General features: G+C 37.9%; 1 protein-coding gene across 1 annotated transcript in view; it reads right to left on the bottom strand.

Moving 5' to 3' along the window:
* LOC102832228 (membrane-spanning 4-domains subfamily A member 6A-like) overlaps positions 1 to 8992 on the bottom strand; it is a 64042-nt gene extending 55050 nt beyond the window's left edge. The window contains exons 1-3 of the mRNA XM_006876473.1: positions 8846 to 8992; positions 6625 to 6759; positions 4259 to 4315 (exon numbers count right to left, since the gene is read on the bottom strand). Of these exons, the coding sequence (XP_006876535.1) occupies positions 4259 to 4315; positions 6625 to 6759; positions 8846 to 8992 (339 nt within the window). The remainder of the gene's footprint in view (positions 1 to 4258; positions 4316 to 6624; positions 6760 to 8845) is intronic.
* Positions 8993 to 13528: the final 4536 nt, after the last annotated feature.

The raw sequence follows: 13528 nt of genomic DNA, 5'->3' as shown, positions 1-13528 counted from the left end.
TGTTAATGAGTCTTCCTCCAATCCTGATGCCACGTTTTACTTCATATAACCCAGATTCTCAGATTATATGCTCAGCATATAATATTGTTGTTGTTAAGTGTCGTCAAGTCAATTCTGACCCATAGGGACCTTGAATAGGATATCCAAGAAGTAGCTGGTGAGCTTGAACCACTGACCTTGCAGACCAAATGATATTTCAGTCTGACACATTAGCCCACAATGCCACACCAGGACTCCAGCATACAGGTTGAATAAGTATGGTAAAAGAATATAAGCCTGCCGCACACCTTTCTTAATTTTAAACCATTCTGTGTTCCCATGTTCTGTTTGAACAACTGCCTGTTGGTCCATGTACAGATTCCTCATGAGCACAATTAAGTGTTTCAGAATACTCATACTTTGTGATGGTGTCAATAGCTTGTCATGATCCACACAATCGAAAGCCTTTGCTTAGTCAATAAAGCATAGGTAAACATCTTTCTGATATTCTCTGCTTTCAGCCAAGATCTATTGGACATCACCAATGATATCCCTCATTCCACAGCCTCTTCTCAAAATGGCTTGAACCTCTGGAAGTTCTCTGTCAATGTATGCTTGCAGCTATTTCTGTATTACCTTTAGTAAAACTTTATTCACATGGGATATCAGAGATATTGTCAGATGATTACCACATTCCTTTGGGTCACCTCTCTTTGGAATGGGCACATATATGGATCTCTTCCAATCAGTTGGCCAGATAGTTGTCTTCCAAATTTCTTGGCATAGATGAGTGAGTGTCTTCTGTGCCACCTATCTTTCTTGAAAGATATCAAATTTTATTTCACCAATTCCTGGTGCCTTGTTCTTTACCAAGTTCTTCAACACACCTTCAGTTTCATTGACTCTTGATCATATGCTACCTCTTGAAATGGTTGAACATCAACCATTTCCTTTTTGCTACCATGACTCTGTATTACTTCCATCTTTTTTTGATGCTTTCTGCATCATTCAATAATTTGTCAAGAGAATCCTTTAATAACTAAAGTCAAGGTTTGAATTTTTTCTTCAGTTTTCCCAACTTGAGAAAGGCTGAGCATGTTCTTCCCTTTTGGTTTTCTGCCTCCAGATCTTTGCACATTTCATTGTAATATTTAACTTTGTCTTCTTGAGTTGACCTTTGAAATTTTTGGTTCAGCTCTGGTACCTTCTCATTTCTTCCATTTGCTTTAGAATCTCTACACTGGAGAGCAAGTTTCAATGTCTTTTCTGACATCTATTTAGATATTTTCCTTCTTTCTTGTCTTCTTAATGACTTTTTGCTTTCTTCCTGTATGATGTTCTTGATGTCATCCCACAACTCTTCTGGTCTTTGGTCTTTAGTGTTTAATGTATCAAATCTGTTCTTCAGATGATATCTAAATTCAGGTGAGATATGTAAAGAAAACAAATACCCTCACTACTGGACCAATAGACAGCATCACGATAAATGGATAAAAGATTAAAGTTGTCAAAGACTTCATTTTGCTTGAAGGAGCAGTCATGAAGTCAAGCAACATATTGCATTAGGCAAATTTACTGCACAACACCTCTTTAAAGTGTTCAAGAGCCAAGTTGTAAGTTTGAGGACTAAAGTGCACCTGGCTCAAACCATGGTATTTTCAGTAACCTCCTATTCATGTGAGTTGAACAATGAATAAACAAGACCATAGAGGAATTGATGCATTTCAATTCTGGTGTTGTTATTATGTGCCGTAGAGTCGGAACTGTCTCATAGCGGCCCTGTATAGGGTTTCCGAGGGTGTAAATCTTTACAGGAGCAGGAAGCCTCATCTTTCTCCCGTGGAACAGCTGGTAGTTTCAAACTGCTGACTGTGAGGTTTGCAGCCTGATTCATAACCACTATACTACCAAAGCTCCTCAATTTTGGTGTTGGAGGAGGATATTAAAATACCATGAATCACCAAAAGAACAAACAAATGTGTTAGAAGGACAGACAGAATGCTCCTTAGAAGCCAGGATGTTCAGATTTCATCTCTCATACTTTGGACATATTTTCAGGGTGGACCAGACCAGGGAGAGAGACATCATGCTTTGTAAAAAGGAGGGTCAGCATAACAGAGATAGATTCACCTCACACCCAATAAGATGGATTGGTACAGTGGCAGCAGCAATGATCTCAAGTGTAGCAATAATTGTAAGGTTAGCATAGGACTGGACAGTGTTTCATTCTATTGTGCATAGAGTCACTATGAGTCGGTACCAACTGGACAGCACCTAACAACAACAACAAGGCCATATGTGGATAGTTGGAAGCAGAATTCTAGACTGCAACCTCCAAAAACACCAGACATTTGCCTTGTTTGTTATCAAGTATAACTGAGTTCCATAAGGTATAGATGGTGAAAGTTTTATGTAAACAGACCACCAAGCCTTCCTTCAGTGGCATGGCTATGTGGATATGAACCATCAACGTTTTGGTTAACAGTCAAGTGCAAGCCTTTTGGTAATACCCAGGTACCTAAAGACTCAGGCCCTGGCACTTTTTGATGTGTAAGAAGCAGCCTGACATAGAAGAAAAGTCTGAACTGGATGTCAGAAAACTGAGGTTACAGGGTTAACTTTGCCTCCATCTCCTTCCATTTATTTGAGTTCTCAGTTCCTCAATTTCATGTCTCATTATGAACCTATATTTATAAAGTGAAGAGAATAAACAAAGTGATCTTAGAAGTGGTTTCCCTTCTACTCCAACTCACAGAAGAATAGTATTAAGCTAAAACCATCCTGAAAACTGTAGTTATATGTAAAGGACAGCAGGACACACCCAACTGTCAGATTCTTGCTTTTAGAGACTCAGAATCTGGAGCTCTGGGGACTAGTAGAGGACAGGTTGCAGATCTTTCTCCTCCAGACCCCAATTTTCTCAAAATAAAAACTCTCAAGTCATTGCTCCTGAATCCTGATAGCCAGCCACAGTCAGAATGCCATCAGTACATATTTCTTAGACTAAATTAGATCTGTTCTTGGACACTGCATTTCTTCAACATCAATAGAAGGTAGTATAATATGTGTTAGAAGGAAAATTCATTCCAGCTATTTGACTCCTATATCCTTGAGCTTGATGCCAAGTTTGAGGTGAGATTATTCTCTTGAGGTAAGATTCCCATGCTTTTCACTAAAAGCATAGAGGGGCTATTCTTGTGCTGCACTACCCAGTATAGTAACCACTAGTCACATTAAACAACTTTTATTTAAAGTAGCACTGTAAGTATAAAGTTCAGTTCCTCAATCATGCAGCCAAATCATTTCTCAATAATCACATATGGCTATTATATTGGGTAACACAATATGTAGTGTAGTTCTATCATCTCAGAAAGTACTATTAGATCGAGCTGCTTTAGTGATTTAGAGTCAAGTTGGATGTTGTGAATAATGTGCTTTAAATCCTGGTGAAAGAAAGAGAACTATTGGCATTGACTTGAGTATTTCCTAAAGCTTCCTTATTGCTTTCAGGAGTTATTTCCAACAAAAGTCCCTGTACTATAGAAATGCATTATGTGACACTCCTATGTGGCTCCCAGCTTCACTGTAGGGACATAGAGTTGAATGAAAACTTAACAAACTTTTAAAGGTTAGACCAATATTCTTCCTATGACCCAGCTTTCCTCTCCCTGTCTCTAGAAATTCTGGCTTTTCATGGAAAGAGTAAAATGTAGATAAAGCTATTTTCTTAACAAATACAAATAACTAATGACTATACGTAGGACTTGAGAGTTTACTCTCAATCTTATATAATTATTAGTTTTCAGGTCAGGTAACTGGAATGATGGGATATTAGTCCTCACACAAACAGCTTTTTGCTTGGATTTTCTCAAAGGATAATGTCTGACAGATGGGCTAAAACAGTAAACCACAAAATGCAGATGATCCCATCATCTATTTAGAACATTGTCAGTTTCTTCATCATTGAAGGTCTACATTTGAAAGCCACTTAACACCAAAAGAGCATCATTAAGAGGGAACATTTTACCAGTACAGATTCCTAGGTACTGATCTAGAATATAATATAATAACCTGAAGGAAGGTAGGGATTTGGGGCATGGTAGTCAGAGAAATGTGCTGTGCACCTAGATATGGAAGATGCAACCACTACTCTTAACTCGGTAACATAGTAGCTCAGGATCTGTTTTTAACTCTGCAAAATGGCAAGATTGCCCATGAAGCATTCTTTGGACGTTTCTTTTAGTTCCATAGAGCTGTGGGTTATAGTTCTTATACTTACCAAACACTTAATTGACTTTTTCTCCGTGATGATAGATAAAGATCCAGAGATGATAAACTACTCAGGAAACAGAGGGAAAATTCAGGTTAGTTTCTATGTGCAGATACAGCAACAATACTATTGTCATGGTGTTTAGGAAACATTTTCACAGGGAAAGACTTAGTGAACAATGATGCTAGATCCATTTGAATACATACCTCCTGTACTTATATACCATTCAGAAACAAGTGAAAAGGTAGTTATGAGCAGGACTCCAGCCCAGTAAACATAATTAGGACCTTAAAAGCCAGGAAAGAAGGTTGTCTTTTTGTTTTGTTTCTTAATGAATGAAAAAAAAAGAGTTTTCAAGTCAGGAGTTATCTAGAGAAAGAACTGAGACAGTTAACAAGTATGGGAAGATATAAATATAGATCTCCATTTGGTAGCTCCACAGGCTAGGGTGAATTACTGAGGATAACGATGGATAAAGGAAATCCTTTAAGCCTGTGTCAGAAGACCTAAGAAATCATCATTGCTCTCAGAATACTCATGATCTAATAGATGTGGAACAGCTAAATAATAGAAAAGTCTCTGACAATTGAAAATTGGATAAAGTAGAGAAAAAAGTTGTGATTCTAATGAACCCTGAATTAAATAATTTAGACTTGTATCAATAATTGCTGGCTATAAAAAAAATAGACTAGATGCCTACTGAAATGTGTCCTGTACTTAGTATATTGCCTCCAAAGAGTAGAGCATGAAAAGAGGGAGAGAAGTAACTTCAGGGGAGACACCTGGCAAATACTACATTGTCCATGTGATCTAGTTTGACTTCACCAGTAATGAAGCATGCACAGTTGGCTGATAAATTGATAAAATGACGTTTAAGCTCTGTATTCTTACAGCCTCAAACCTATCACCTTTCTCCAATAATAAGACAAACATCTGAAAAATCCAATTTGAAGAGCAATACAGGTTACCAATGAGATCCATTAGGTAGTATGTCTTTAAGAATTCGTAGGTAAATAAACACAGGTTCATACGGTTCTAATTTAGTACTATTTTAGCGCAAACAAACAAACAAAAACAAGGTTCTGAAACTTGTTGCAAATAGGAGTTTGTTCAGTTGTATGAAAGTGAGAGCAAATCTATATAACATTAAAGGGCAAGTCCTGGTATGGTGCTGTGGGCTAATGCACTGTACAGCAAAGTCAGTTTGAACCACAAAGTTGGTGGTTCAAATTCATCAGCTGCTCCTTGGAAACCCTACACAGGGTCACTATGAGTCAGAACCAGCTTGTAGTCAAAGCACTTAGCAGCAACAATAGTTGTTCATGGGAATGTGGTGGCTTTATAGGATAAGTACTAGGTTGGAAACCAAAAGGTAGACAGTTCAAGTGTACCAGCCACCCCACAGGAGAAAGATGAAGCTTTCTGTCCCTGCAAAGATTTAGTATCAGAAACCCTATATAATGTCACTATGAGTAAGAACCAACTAGATGACACTTAATAACAACAACAAAAGTTGTCCATAAGTTGAAAGTTCATAACCCAAAGACTGTCTGTATACAAAAACACATAATCAGTTCACCTCAGATATCAGAATTATTAAAGACAAGAAAAGTTTGAGAACTGTTACAGTCTTGAAGAACCACAGAAGATGTAACCATGAAATGTAAAGTGGTATCTAGAGCCTGGACACTCTGAAAGTCATTGTAGCACTATTTACAATAGCAAAATTTTGGAGACAACCTAAATGCCCATCAGTGGAGGTATATATAAACTAACTTTCATACATAGACAGAATGGAATACTATGCAAAGACTAATGATGAAGACATTGGATGACATTGGTGGTGGTGGTGATGTTACCGTGCCTTGGAATTGGTTCCAACTCATAGTGACCCTGTGTAGGGTTTCTGAGGCTGTAAATCTTTACAGGAACAGAAAGCCTCATCTTTCTCCTGCAGAACTGCTGGTAGTTTTGAACTGCTGAGCTTGAAATTAGCAGCCTGACTCATAACCACTATGCTACCAGAGCTCTTTGGATAACATTATGCTGTGTGAAATTTGTTGTTGTTGTTAAGTGATGTTGAGTCTGTTCCAACTCATATTGACCATGTATAGGGTTTCCAAGGAGTAGCTGGTGGTTTTGAACTGTCGACCTTTTAGTTTGCAGTCCAGTGGTGATCTACAATGCCACATGGGTCCCCTAATTTGCCATTATTTTTTCTTTGATGACCATTATGATTTTAGGTTTTACATTTATTTCTTTGATCCATCTTAATTTAGTAGTTGTGTATGGGATGAGATTCAGATCCTATTTCATTCTTTTTTCCCCCAGAAATGATATTGCTTTATCAGCACCAGTTACGGAACTCTACTCACACTGAAGGCTCCGAAGAATGGATAACCTACTTTCAGCAGGTTGGAGAATACTGGAGTGTATTGAGCAGAAAAGAAAGAAGTTACCAAAATGAGTCCCAAGCTCAATACCATCAATCCACATAGGATCTGTATAGTCTGTTGGAGAGGAAAGAGACAGAAGGTTAAAAAAGCAACTTTGTATAGACAGGGCCTCTTTACCCTTCATATAATGTCCATGTCGTAGCACTTTCTGAAAAACCTCAGGAAGAATGCAGACACTGTAAAAGTTCTCATATGAGGAATTTAAAAGGACCTTACGTAGAAGATGTTGTTCTGCCACAAAAAGACAAATTTTATGTTTTGATAAATGCTCAGTAAATTTTAAGGCATTTCTGCCTCTCTAGCCCTGATCTTCTCAAAACTTTGTTCCCAACTCATGACGAGTGCTAGGCTCATTATCCTAGTTCTCTGAGTCCATTTTAAAAACTCTCCATGCTTCCTTCTAGTTCTTACAGGAACAGTGAGCATCAGAGCCCGCTCACTCCTATGAGTGTTGACAATGTAGTTGTTGTTGTTGTTGTTGTCAGGTGCCATCGAGTCGGAACCAACTCATAGCGACCCCATTCACAGCAGATAGAAACAATGTCCGATCCTGAGCCAACCTCACTACCACTGCCACACTTGACGCCATCAATGATGCCACCTGGCTGATCCATCTCGTTGGGGGTCTTCCTCTTTTTCTCTGACCCTCCATCTTACCCAGCATGACATCCTCTTCTCCAGCGACTGTTTCCTCCGGACAATATGTCCAAAGTAGGAGAGACGAAGCTTAGCCATCCTGGCCTCCAAGGAGCACTCTGGCTGCACTTTTTCCAAAACAGATATATTGATGCTTTTGTAGAGACCTCTTCTTATATCCTAAGATACTCCTGGACACATCAACATGTAACTTGGCCCTCCTTGGTCTCCTCAACCCATGTCTCTATTGATGAAGAACCTGAAGCTCCACCACAAAACGTGAAGTTTTCCTTCCTGAATTTCTTGCCTAAGAGATTCATAGTTCTATTAACTTATACCCACCTTTTCCAAACATTGTGTCACATAAGTTTCATAGTAATTAACATTATTGTATATGTGAATCAAGGAAACCAGTCCCACCAGATCGTGGAGTCTGATTAGAAGAAGGAAAATGGTGCAGAGACAACTCTAAAAACCAGAGCTCTCTATTTTTCTTTCCACTCTACATGTATTCTTTTCTCTCCCCTTCCTTCATTCACTTAATAGATTTATTTAATAATCACATATAAGAAGAGAAAGAGAAACAAAAGAAAAATATCATCTCTTTTTTCAAAAACAGTAAAGAAATGGAAAGAGGATGTTGTTTTTTCAGTAATTTGTTGTGAAAAAAATATTTTCCTTTAAAAATAGATTCATATTATTACACACAAATTAGGGAATAAATAGAAAAATGTATATAAATATGTAAATATTTGCCACCATTCCTTCTATAAAAGAAAACTATATATGCCCATTTTCATCTATAGACATAGATCCCCAAAGTAAAAATGGTGTTAGACAAAAATGAAGGATGTCCACATTATATTACAAAATGGAGGATGGCTACATCATTACGTGCTTGGCAAATTCCATCATTAAATAACTGATTAACTGTATCATTGCATAACCACCAGACCACTGAAAATAATGGCCAATCAAGTTGACACATAACCTTAACCAACATTACTCTTACCACACACTTCAGTGTTCATTACTGCCAGACTATGTACTTAATGTGTAAAATAGTCAGATAGTATAATTTTTACTATTGCCATAAATGTACTGTGTTGGATAGCAAGATAGTCAATAAGTGAGGATCAGTTATATTAAATACTACATATGTATAATAAATATATATATGCATACATTATTGTTTGTATATTTTTGCAATTTCATATACACAAATTGTATTACAAAAATACAAAAACAATACAAATAACCAAAAACTCAAAAGCTCAAATTCAAGGTAGAGGAAAGGATATTTTAAATGGCACCTCAGATGGCAAAGGTCTAGGGAAGGTTCAAATGGCTATCCAGCTGGCTTCTATTAGCCTTTGGATCATCCTGGAGTCCCTCTGGCAAAATTTAACAGTCTCCGGAATACAGCGGGTCTCTAGTCCCAAGACATACACAGTATAATCCCTCTGCAACCCCCAACTCAAAATTCCTTCTGATTTAGACTCACCCCAAAAACTTGGATCTCTGTCTTTAGACATTTCATCAGATTCTCCGGTTTCTGGTTGGGGGTGTTGGGTTTCTGAGATTGGGGGAACTGGATGCCATTTGGTGTGAGGACTATAATACTGTCATTGGGCATGTGCTGTGATATCATGATGATGCTGTCAGTTCTGGGGGAAAAAATAAATTCAACTCAACTGTATTATTTACCTTAAAATATATAGGGGTCCCAGGTTCTGACCTTCCCAGATTGTAAGCACATTCATTAATCCATGAGCTAGCAATATGGAACAGAAAAATCTTAAGACCTTGGTTTTGTGAGGATTTTTCCATAATGTTTATCAAAGTCCATTCATTATAGGTAATGAGCACATTCCAGGAAGGTAACAGCATGAATCTTGGGAGGCCACAATATTCAGAGGCAAACAAGCACACAATACTGTTTTCAATGAAAGAGGCAATCTCCATTTCCCCTAGTCCCACCAACAACTGTTGCATTACCATATACTGAATCAATTTCACTCTTAACTTATTCTACCAGTCATTAAAAAGAGTTCTGTTTTCAATATTTCTTATGCAAGTCTGTACTATGTAGTCTAACTCTGCCTAATTGTTTTAGTCTAAGAATATTTACATTAGCATTAATACCATTTATTTTTGTTACTATTTTTTGCTGGAAATTATCCTATAATGCCTTGAATCCTTACAATAACCCTATATGTTAATTAGTTAAATAGCTAGCTAATTAGTTAATAAAATGATGTAATGAATCTCCTAGACAGAAAATGTGCTATGAATGCAAATAATACACATTTTATTATATGATGGTATAGAGTTAATGTTTAAGAAGTATTTGTGGTTATAATTATTACTAAACCAAATTCACATAATGGAAGTATAGAACCAGGATTTGATCCCAGTTATCCCCAGATCTGTCTTGGAAGAAGTACAGTCATACTATTCCTTAGGAGTAAGGGTGGTAGTACTTTTTCTCATATACTTTGGGCATATTATCATGGAAGGACCAGTCCCTGGAGAAGGACATAATGTTTAGCAAAGTAGACAGCCATCAAATAAAGAGGAGGGAGTCTGGTTTTTCTGGCGGCAGAGACAGAGCCAGGTAGGAAAGGCTCCATGGGGGAGGGATTGAAAACCCAGAGAAGCTGCATTCATGGAACAACACCAGAGCTCTGGATCTAGCATAAGATGCAGGGCTTCAGTTGCCTGCACACACAAGTGGAAAATTCATGGTATAAAGGAATATACTGCGATTTAGGAATCACTCCAGCTGGGTCTCCCTCTGCAGCCACCCCACCCAGGCAGCGTTCAGAGAGCAGGGCTACAGCCAGACTGGAACAGGGAACTGGTGTTAAAAGTGACGCAGTGACATTTTCAAAAGGAGGTGCGGGGGTGGGGGTGGGGAGTCTAAACATTTTTTTCCTCATCTTCCCTGTCGTGCCCTCTTTGCCCAGCCCATATACCTTCAGGCGGGTGGGTGCACACCCCCAGAAAAGGAGTGTAGCATTAAGCCCACAGTTTTCCCCATGGTACAAAGAAAAAGAGCTTGCCGGCTGCTTATGAAGTCAGCCTTGGAGGCGCAGCCCTAAAATAAATGTGTGCAGGACCCTTTACTCCGGCATATCCAGCAAGAAAAAAGCTGGCCTGTCAGACCTGACAGACAAACCATATGAACAATCTGTAAAACGCCAACATCAAAAGGATGTAACTATCTCTAGAATTACGCTGTGCACATGCAGATACCTAACTGACCTTCAGAGACAAAAATAATAGACAATCTTTCTCCCATTAATTTCTCAATATCTATCTGCAAACCTCTATGGTGATGACTAGAGGAGGGTCCTGAGTGAGTGGATACAGACACCCACTGCTGGAGGCTTCTATGGTGTACACACACTGCCTGTGTAGCAAGGTGACTTGATAGTAATTGACAGTTTTATTTTTGTTTCAAAGAGTTTTTTTTGCTTTTTGTCTCAGATTTTATGTTGCTTCTGCTTTTGGTATTTTTGATCACACATTTTTCCTGAAGGTGGGAGCTTTTTCTCCCTATGTTACCCAAGAAGAGACAGCAATCATGGCCATATAGCCAAGCTACAAGCATACCCCATAATATTTCACCACTGAGACAAGAGCCAATAACAGCTGCTAAGCATTACAAGTGAAAAAGGAAGTGAATCTCCTAATCATATCCGCCAGGAAACACCAAGTAAGCTTAATAACACAATAACAAACATCCATTTAAGCATTAAAAAAAAAAACATATAACTACTGGAAATTATCAAGAAAACACAACAAAATATCTCAAAACATGTCCAAAAACAGAAAAGAGTAACTGAGGCAAATGAGCTGGAGACAGACAAAGGCTCCCTAGATGAAGAAGAGCAGGTTTTGGATTTGCCTGAGAAGGAATTCAGAAGAATGATATGGAAACAAATCCAAATGCTTAGCACAGGGCAGGGAATAGACACAGGATAGTTTGTGTGCTGGGGAGGGGGGCATTATGCAAGAAGGTGGAGGGGAATGGAAGAACAAAGTGGATGGGAGAACAATTAGGTAGGTTTGCATGGGCTAAGTGGGACAGAGGCAAATATTGATGTAAGCAAAACATTGCAACAGCAGGGCTCTGAAAAAAAAAAAAAAATCAAATGCTCAGAAAAGGGGTGGAGGAAAACAAGGAAGAAGTCAGGAAAGTACTACAAGAGCAATCAAACAAGATCAGTACAGCATTGGAAATGATCAAAACCTGCAAAAAGAGATCCAGATAATTAATAATAAAATATCAAAAATGGACAATACACTGAAAGAGAAAAGGAGAAGAATTGAAGTGATGGATGCCAGAACCAGCAAGCTGGAAGACAAATCTCTCAATACTGCTAAGATAGAGAAAAAAAACATACAAAAATCTGAAGAAAGTCTAAGATTCATGCTGGATAACATGAAGAGGAACAACTTAAGAATTATTGGCATTCTGGAAGGAACAATCAGAGAAGTCCACAGACGAGATAGTTGAAGAGCTTCTGGAAGAAAATTTCCCTAACATCTTGAAAGATGAGAAGATAAATATTCAAGAAGCCAAACATACACCAGGATGGATAGACCCCAAAAGAAAGCCACCAAGACATATAATAATCAATCTCTCTAAAATCAAAGACAAAGAGAGAATCCTAAAAGCAGCCAGGGAAAAGAGAGTGTTACTTACAAAGGCAAGCAAATCAGATTAAGCTCTGACTTCTCAGCAGAAACCATGCAGGCAAGAAGGCAATGGGGAGACATATACAAAACACTAAAAGAAGAAAAACTGCCAACAAAGAATTGTCTATTCAGAAAAACTGTCAATCAACTATGATTGTACAATCAAAACAGTCCAGGATAAACAGAAGCTAAGATGTTTTGTCAAAACCAATCCAACATTTCAAAATATCCTAAAGAAAGTTCTTTGGCCTGAAAACCAACAAGAACAGACAACAACCAGAGATTGACAGGCATGACAACACCACCTGAAACTCAGTTGATGGATAGCAGAGTCCAGAACAGAACAAAACTACAACAATGATTTCAAAGCAGCTGGGTGTTCAACCAAAGATCAAAATAATATCAACGTCAAAGAAGGAAAAAATGTAGGAACAGAAATTCAGGTGATGAGGAGGTCACGTAGATTACAAGATACAATAGGTTGTCTTAAATGGAGAGCAACGTTAATAGACTATAAGGTAACCCCAAAGAAAGTTAATACTTCACAACTCACCATGAAAATGAGCTTCCAAACAGAGTAAGCAAACATGAAAACTAAGAAGAAACTGACAAGAAATAGCACAAAAAAACACAAACTCAGCACAAGAAGACATGCAGAACAAAAGAAAAAACAGCACTACCAAAAAATAATATAATGGCAGCAACTAATTCATACCTATTGATAATTACATTGAATGTAAATTGATTGAATGCACCAGTGAAAAGACAGAGAGTGGCAGAATGGATAAGAAAACAAGACCCTTCAACATGCTGCCTGCAAGAGACACATCTCACACACAAAGACAAAAACAGACTAAAAGTTAAAGGATGGAAAAAAATATACCAAGGTAACTGCAACAATAAACAAGCATGAGTGGCAATTCTCATCTCTGATAAAGTAAACTTTAAGACAAAAACCTTCATAAGAGATAAAGAAGGACACTATCTCATGATCAAAGGGTCAATTGAGCAAGATGACATAACCATAATAAATATCTACAATGCCAATGAAAAAGCACCAAAATATATGAAGCAAGCCTTACTAGAATTGAAGAAAGAAATAGATAAATCTACAATTATTGTGGGAGATTTTAATATGTCACTATCAAAAAGGGACAGAACAACAAGAAAGAAACTCTACAAAGTTACAGAGGAACTAAACAGCACAGTCAACCAACTAGACCTCATAGACGTGTACAGAGCATTCAACCCAACAACAGCATAATATACTTACTTCTTCAGTGCACATGGAACATTTTCCAGAATTGACCATATGTTAGGTCACAAAGCAAGCCTCCATAAGTTTATAAACATAATAATACTACAAAGCATCTTTTCAAACCACAATGCTATAAAACTAGAAATCAACAACAGGAAGAATAAGGAAATAAAGGTCAATACATGGAAACTGAACAACACCTTGCTGAAAAGAAACTGGGTA

Source organism: Chrysochloris asiatica, unplaced genomic scaffold (genome assembly GCF_000296735.1).
Source record: "Chrysochloris asiatica unplaced genomic scaffold, ChrAsi1.0 scaffold00381, whole genome shotgun sequence".
Lineage (NCBI taxonomy): Eukaryota > Metazoa > Chordata > Mammalia > Afrosoricida > Chrysochloridae > Chrysochloris > Chrysochloris asiatica.
Note: the sequence above shows the minus strand (reverse complement) of the source record. Positions and strands in the feature narration are given on the sequence as shown.